We start from the raw sequence: 7702 nt of genomic DNA, 5'->3' as shown, positions 1-7702 counted from the left end.
GCCCCGGGCTGCGGCCTGCGGCCAGCCAGCTGGGATGAGGTTTGGGGCGGATTGAAACACATTTGGGGGCCCGTCCTGCTCCCTCCCGGCCCATGGTTCCTGGATTTGCTGGATTGTGTGTTAAAACAGGCTTAGCCCCAGTAGCTGAATATTTTCAAGTATTCCCTGGCACTCGTGTGGGGTGAAATCAGTGGGGTTTTCAATTCCTCAGCATCATGGCCTTTCAACTCCCATTGCAGATCTTTCCTCAGTAGAAAGCGCTATTTAATTAAAACTACTCTGCGGACGTTGGGGGAGCTCGGGGAGAGCGCAGTCCCGTCAGCCCAGAGGGCGGGCATCTCCTGCCAGGGGAGTGGGGTCTGCAGCTCCGCCCTCCCGCCCACTCGCTGGCTCCGGGAATCAGCGGGACTCCCCCCTCCTCTTCCGGTCCTCCCGCCTTCTGAGGGCAGGTCCAGGGCTGGTCCAGGTACCATCACCACCACCCTGATTCTCGGTTATCACAGACCGTGGCCCCGGCTCTGCATGTTGCATCTTAATGGCCATAAGGATTGGGTACTAATTTTAAAAATTAAATGTGATTGTTACTGTATGACTTCTCTTGGAGTTTTTGAAAATGCTAAAGAGTTATGTAAATGGCTGAAGTTTTTTTGTTTTGTGGGTGTTTTTTGTTTTTGCCACATGGCTGTACCATCTAAAAAACCAGACATTTCTAAGGAACCACTGGCTGTTTTTTCGTTCTTTTTAAGAGAGACAATTTATTTTATTTCTTCAAGTGAACTATTGTCTCAGCTCAAGTTAAGAGCAAAGGAATTTCCAGTTTCAGGTTGAGGAAAGCGTGCATTTACATAATCCTGTGTAAAAATGATGAGGGGTGAATCCCATTAGTTATCACCGCAGTAAGAGAGCCAACAGATTACTTTTCTGCTCTTAATTCTCAGCTTAGTTTGTGTGACGGTAAATGATGGAATGAAATTCCAGGATTCCTAATGAGCTTGGTCCGCAACAGGCTAAGGAGGGCACAGTCCTGTCACTTAGCATTTCAAAGAGGACAAACCCGGGAAGGAAGAAGACAAAGCCAGGCAGAACTGCGTTCACCATGATCAATTTTATTGCTTAGGAACCGGAGCGGTCATTTCTAAAGGCCTCCACAGTGACCAACAGCTGAAACCCCGTTGAACAGAATCACCGCTTGGAAGTGGACAGCACAGTGACCGCCCTGACCCAGACCCCCCCGTATTGTCAAGAACACAGATTCGGCAAGCGGACCCCGCATCACTTGCACTGGTAGTGACTGACCTAAACAGCGTCTGCCTGCGGCCTCCAGCCCAGGACTTCTTAGTGTTCTAGAGCAGACAATAAACGCAAGGCTTCTCCCCCGCAGGCTCCCGTCAGCTCGGCGCTAACTCAGTGCTGGGAGAGTGTGGGCAGCACGGATCTGCGTGGGGCGTTTGCAGCTGAGCCCAGGACGTTTACAGTTCTGTTCCTCTTAATGTTTTTATGTACAGCCCATGTTAAAAGCAATTTCTATTGGAAGCGAACTAGGCTATTTTTACTTCTCCCATGATATTATTGTTTTATGTATAATACTTGGCACCATAGAACAGTAACAAAAGACAGACAAAATGGTTTACAAAATTCTTAAAAGGTACAACCAAGTCGGCTATAACCTTCACATTCAGGTCTAATATTACACAGGAGAAGGCAGAGGAGCGACGGCTGCTAGTGTAGCCAGGTGTACTGGCGCTGATCACCCACGATGCACTGCCAGGCACGTCACCTGTTCTGCAGGTATGTGTGTGACGTTCACATAACTAAACTCCTAGACTCCAATTCTACCTGCTGATATGACACTCTTGAGCATTCATACTGGAAAGCATATTTAGCGTAAGTTTTGGTAAGATTTATAAATTATTTTAAAAAGTATATATTTATATATATTTATATATAAAACGGGGAAGCAGCTGCAGTGTGATTCAGACACCATGTACATGGCAGTGGAAGGAACAACACAGGAGGGGCCATCGGCTGGAGCCAGGGCCCTCGCTGTCCTCACAGTGGCCACGCTGCCCGAGTCAGCACAGAGCCTGCTCCCGCCCGGGCACACCTCCAGCTGGCAGAGGGGACATTTGACACCCGTGGGGTTCCCACGCTGACAATTATTACAAACTGAAAACCGTGAAGTCTAAAATACAGAATCTCTGCTGTCTATTAGAGTTTTGGCAACAGGACTGTGACTTATTAAAAAACCCAATATTTCTACTTAATGTCACATGAACAGACAAGACAGTGAGGTATGTGAGGCTCCCCCGGGAGGGCCGGAGGCTGAAGCGAAGTGTGGGCCGGCCGGCTAGCGGGTGGCGCTCGGGCGGGTTAATCGATGCAGCTGTTGAGTGTGGATTTCCATGGACGCGACTTCCATCTGCTCCTCACGCTATAGGCAGGGCTCGCGAAGGGTCCTCTCGTGTCGCTGGCATCGCCTCCCTGCAGTGGAACCAGTGGTTTGTTAAAGGGACAGACACACCGGGAAAAGCTCAGAAAAGGTGAACTCAAGGGAAGGAGCCATATTTACCACACGTCACTGCACGACACAACACTTGTGCACGTGTGCGTGAGCTTTACCTGCCCCGGGCGCCACGCGGAAGGCCAGGAACACGGGCTGCAGCGGGAGAAGAGGAGGGCGTCAGAACCCAGGCAGCCCGTGCCGCACCCCACCCTCACCCTCACCCTCACCCTCTGCTCTGGGCTGCCTGAACCGAGGAGCTGGTGACCTTGGGGCCAAGGACGGTTACCCGGTTGTGCATGGAACCCAGTTGATACGGAAGGAAGCCAGGCTGGACGGCCAGGGGCTCAGGCAAAGTGCCTTCACGTTTTGTAAAGAGGTATTATTTCCAGATAAAACCCAAGGTAAAAACTGACTTAAAGACCACAGACTATGCCCCGCGTAATGGGGGTGGGGCAGAGTTCCTGTCCTCGCCTGGGTCCACCCCGTCGGGTGCCAGTGTGGGGGCTGCGTCTCAGGATGATGCCCAGTGGTCTCCAAAACGGGAAAGCGTGGAGGCCTCTAGTCTCCCTAGGGAGGGGCCACACCTGTCGCCAGCACAACCCTCAGCGAGGATGCTGGGCTCAGGTGCAGGGAGTCTCATGCACGAAGTTAGTCCCTGGAGAGCTGACTGTGACACTCACCACCGCCTGCTGAGACTGGCTCGGCATAAGGACAATAAAACACCTCAAATGCACACGTGAGAAATGGCCTAAGAAATAATCCACGGAGACAGTATATATATATATATATGTGTGTGTGTGTGCGTATATATATTTTTTACAAATAGTTAAATTGTGTATTTTACTCTGTTGTGACTGGTCATTTCTGCCCTCTTATCTACCCACCTACCTATCTACTCACACAGCTGCCTACCACCGGGTATTTTATTAAAGTTAAGTGAAAACAGACACTGCGGCCTGTCCTGTGCAGCCAGACCGTGGAGGCAGGGAAGCACCCCGCCAGCCCCGCAGGCCCGGCCCTGGGCCGGGGCCCTCACATCACCTTGTGGTCTCCCATGCAGACGTTGGGCCCGATGTGGTCGTAGGTGACAACCTTCTCCTCGCTCTCCGACTGGGAAAAGCAAACAGAGGTTACGGCGTGGGAGGCAGGAATGGCCAGCAGTCCCCTGGCCCCGTGAGGGAGTGGCCAGCGGAGGGTGGAAGCTCTGGCAGCCGTGGCAGCACCTTGGCACCCCACGCCCACTGCAGTTGGTGGGACCCTCACAGGCATGACCGCCGTGCCCACCACCTCCCGTGCCTGGCAGACACCTTATTTTGGGTTCGAGGGTGAAGAGCTTGGTCCTGGCAGTCAGTCAGCCCTGACTGGGCCGGGACTTTATCCACAGCTGAAGCACCTGGGACTCTACAGTTAAAGCTGAATTCTCTTCAATGCAGCAGGAAGCTTAAGGCCAGATTTACTTTGCTGCGTGCTCACCTGCCAGGAAGTGAGCACTCCCATCCCTCACCATCGCAACGCTGCCCCATGCAAGTGGGGACATTCATCAAAGGCGGCGTGGTAATTTACAAAGGCAGCATAAAATTGTAGGTTTCCAACTGCATAATCCTGAGACAGATAAACAAATGACGGGGGCGCGGCACACCTCGCTGAGCATCCATCACCGGCCTCCAGGCAGCCCCGCTGCGCCCGCCACCTTCAGTGTTGTCGGGCGGGGAGGCAGACGGGACATGACGACGAGGAAACCGAGCGTGGCATGATGGATGAAGCCGAGGAAGCAGCTTGGCACATCTGTGGCCTGTAACGCCCGCCGCCCAGCATCCCCCAGGGCATCCAATTCGTCCCCCAAAACCGGAGAAGATGTGAATGTAAAATAGTCTAGAACAGGGCCTTCCGCTGAACTGCCTTGAGCCCTGAACACAAGCGTGGCCTCCTGCCAGCCCTCTCTTCATTGGTGTAAGCACTCGAGCTGTCTTAGTGCAAAATGCACTTTGCTAGTTTTCAACTGTTTTTCCAGGTAGGTGACACCTGTCTCATTCCTGAAGGGGCCTGTTCTGGCCGGCAGCCTGTGCTCAGCTTGCCCATCAGGTGTGAGCCCTGCCTACAGCCAGGGGGCTCCCAAGGCTCCTGGCCCCGCCCTCAGAGTAAGCGCCAGCCTCCGGGCCAGGCTTCCTCCCCAGGGTGCTCCAGGCTCAGGGGGGAGCATCGGGCCCAACCCTCACCAAAAAGGCGATCAGGGCCTCTTAGTGGGGACTGCAGGGTCCAGCTGAGCAGGTGGTGAGGTGTTTGGGTGGGGGGTGTGGAACTTGAGGCAGCACATGAGCACTCTGCCCTCCTGCCTGCAGCCCTGTTGCCCAGTGGGTGAAGCCCAGGGTCTGGCACAGGAGCACAGACAGGACCAGCTGGTGCAGCCCAGGGGTGTGGTGGTGGGTCGCCGTGCCCCTGCCCTCTCCTACCCACTGCCTATATCACACGGGCTGCGTGAAACAATGCTGGCCATTCTTATAATTTTTCATGATTATATTGATGGGGTTGACAAAAGCAATTCAGATATTGATTCTTTTGAAAACATTCCTTTTGTGTTAAAATATGGGAATTGAAAAACCCTGGAAAGTCAAGAGGCTACAGGAAACCTGAAAATTTCCCAGTATCAGATCTCACAGGCCCAGACCCCGGGCTCTGCCCACAAGCCCCCCCCCCCAGCCCGAGCACTGGCCCTGAGGAGACTGTGGGGCCATCGCAGGACAAGGTCGGGGCTTGCCCACCACTTACCCTCAGAATCAGCTCCTTGGCCGATGGGGACATGAGGACGCGGTCGCACCAGGCGGGGCACCGGGTGTTCATGTACTGCCTGCCCTGGCTGCAGTCCTCACTGTACGGGTAGCTGGAGAGACAGGACACAGCAGGTCAGAGCTGCTGGCTCCACCCCTCCCGGGCCTCTGCTCCGCGTGCCACGTGGGGCTGTTCGGATTCTCTCTTGAAGGCCCTTGGGATGGCCAATGTTACCCCGGGAAAGAACACCCATACAGAAGTTTCAAACTCACAATTCCTTTAAACAAGTTAGATCATCTATTAACTTTGCTTTTGTTTTTGGACATAGTCTAAAGTACAATAAAATGCATGGGAAAAAACAGCATCAGGACCTCACGTGCCCTAGTAACGTGATGTGCCCTGCCCCCACCTGCACCCCAGTGACTTGGCAGGTGACTTTGCTGTGAGACTTTGGCCCAGAGGGACCCTGTGGACACTGGGGCCCAGCCTGGCCACATGCCCTCTTCTCCACAACCTGCTTCCACCTCAGTTCTCATCTCAGGTAGCGTCCAGGTGCCCAGGCCATGGCCTTGCGGTCATCATTGTGGTGGAGACTGTCCCTGCTCTGGCCTTACAGGCCTCACTTCACTGACTGCTGAGCCACTGGGAGAGGCCTAGGGGCCCCCTCAGGAATGGAGCCACCACAGCCAACCAACGGACCAGCAAGTGATGCAAATGTGGTGAGAACCAAGTGGGGGTGCCCCAAAGTTGGGCCTGTGGCCACCAGCTGTGCACAGTGCTATGTCCTCAGACACTGGCTACCTGTTCAGTGTCCTGCAGCTGCCTATCCAGGCCCCTCATGTCCCTCTGCCTGTGGGCAGCTCCCTCCCGTTTCTGGAACTCACTGGAACAGTCTGCCTCAGGGCTGCGTTGGCCAACAGGCCTTCCCCGGTGCATGTGAAACTGCTAGCCCCGCCCGTGTGGACACTGGTGGGCACTGCGGTGCAGTTATAACGAAGGACTGAATGCCTGGGCCTTGTGGAGGGAGAGCCCTGGTTGTTCAGTGCGGACGCCCTTACTGTGGTGCACCTTGCACGGCCTTCACTAGGGATGAACATTTCTCCTGTAAAAGTCCAATGTGTTTGTGTAGGTTAATTCCAAAATACTCTACGGTATTTCCTGTGAACGGCACCTTATTCTCTATTAAATTTCCGTTTCAGGAAAAGAGAAGAATGTGATTAGCTGTCTGGGCTGCTCCTGTCGTGGGCACCTGGCCACCTCCTGGTCTCTCTGCTCTGGGCCTTGAGCCCTGCGTCGTCACTGTGCCTCAAGCACTGAACAGGCGGTTGGGGTTCACACCGTACCTGGTATTTCTGCCAAGTTCACTGTTCCAGCCCCACAGGCTCTCACCAGAGATCTGTGACCCGGCCCGTGCTGGAAACCCCTGCTTTCCTTCACCATAGACCCAGCGCAGCCAGTGTGGTTAAACAGCTGCATGGTTCCCACGTCCAACAGCACAGCACAGCACAGCACAGCACGGCACAGCACGGCTGCCCCACAAACTTCTTCGCAGGACAAGTGGCAGCACGTGCCGGCCTGTCTCCACATTACAGGCGCCTTGCTCAGGGTTTCTCAGTTTAACCCAACTGGGACCTGCCATGCCTGGGGCACGCCATCCAATCAGATGCCTGCAGTGGGGCCCACACAGGCCTTCCCCTTTCCAAAGGGACAACCTGCTAAGACACTAAGCACCCCCCCCACTGGGGGCAAAGGTCAGGGAGAGGTCAGAGTTCCTGCAGGCTTGGAGCCCACCACCAGCTGGTCTTTGCAGGCTGGGAGGGAGTTGGGAGGGTCTCTGCCAAGAAGTGGCTGCAAACAAGTTTACCCAGAGGGGAGTCTGTGGCCCTGAGACGTCCTGATGGCCCCCGACTCTGCCACCCCGGTCCTGCTTCTTCCCCCGGCCTGAGCCGGATGTGGTGAGTCAGGTGCTTCCTGCTGCCCCCAGAGCATTCCACCGCTGCCCTGTGGTGCTGTGAGGGGTGTCCAGTCATGTGGCTCCCTGGCCCCAGCCCCTGTTTGGGGCTTCAGACGAGGGGCAGGTATGTGGCCACATGCGCTCCCAGGAGTTGAAGGAGCCAGGCTGCAAAGGGCCACTCGGGGATGCAGTCTCGACAGAGACAGGGCTGACGTCCACGTGCCCAGGAACCACCGTTTCTCCTCAGCTGTAGTGCGACGCCCTCCCTACGACAGAAACTTCCCTCCCAGAAAGCACCTGCGGGTCCTGCCTGAGGCTGCACCACGATGCCCGACGCCCCCAAGGGAACGCACCCCAGGACCAAGGTGCCGTGCAAATCCAGCAGGGCCTGGTGTGAACAGACCACCAAAGGTGACTTGTAGTAGCTCTGTGAGTGACGGTTCCGTGCACACCGTGGGGCTGCGAGAGAGCGCTGGGTC

At 55.2% G+C, this 7702-nt stretch overlaps 1 protein-coding gene across 5 annotated transcripts in view; it reads right to left on the bottom strand.

The window, feature by feature from the left end:
• Positions 1-1086: 1086 nt before the first annotated feature.
• Positions 1087-7702, bottom strand: part of INPP5A (inositol polyphosphate-5-phosphatase A) — a 193194-nt gene continuing 186578 nt past the window's right edge. For 4 of the 5 annotated variants that reach the window (XM_014550578.1, XM_014550576.1, XM_014550579.1 and 1 more), the window contains 4 exons: positions 5270-5381; positions 3545-3613; positions 2620-2656; positions 1087-2481 (listed from right to left, as the gene is read on the bottom strand). In XM_014550578.1, coding sequence (XP_014406064.1) covers positions 2432-2481; positions 2620-2656; positions 3545-3613; positions 5270-5381 — 268 coding nt within the window. In that variant the 3' untranslated portion in view covers positions 1087-2431. Of the gene's footprint in view, positions 2482-2569; positions 2657-3544; positions 3614-5269; positions 5382-7702 lie in introns of all 5 variants that reach the window. The other variant, XM_005879657.2, reaches the window with a different exon arrangement.

The sequence above is a fragment of the Myotis brandtii genome, unplaced genomic scaffold (assembly GCF_000412655.1).
Source record: "Myotis brandtii unplaced genomic scaffold, ASM41265v1 scaffold604, whole genome shotgun sequence".
Lineage (NCBI taxonomy): Eukaryota > Metazoa > Chordata > Mammalia > Chiroptera > Vespertilionidae > Myotis > Myotis brandtii.
This window is presented reverse-complemented; position numbering and strand designations above follow the sequence as displayed.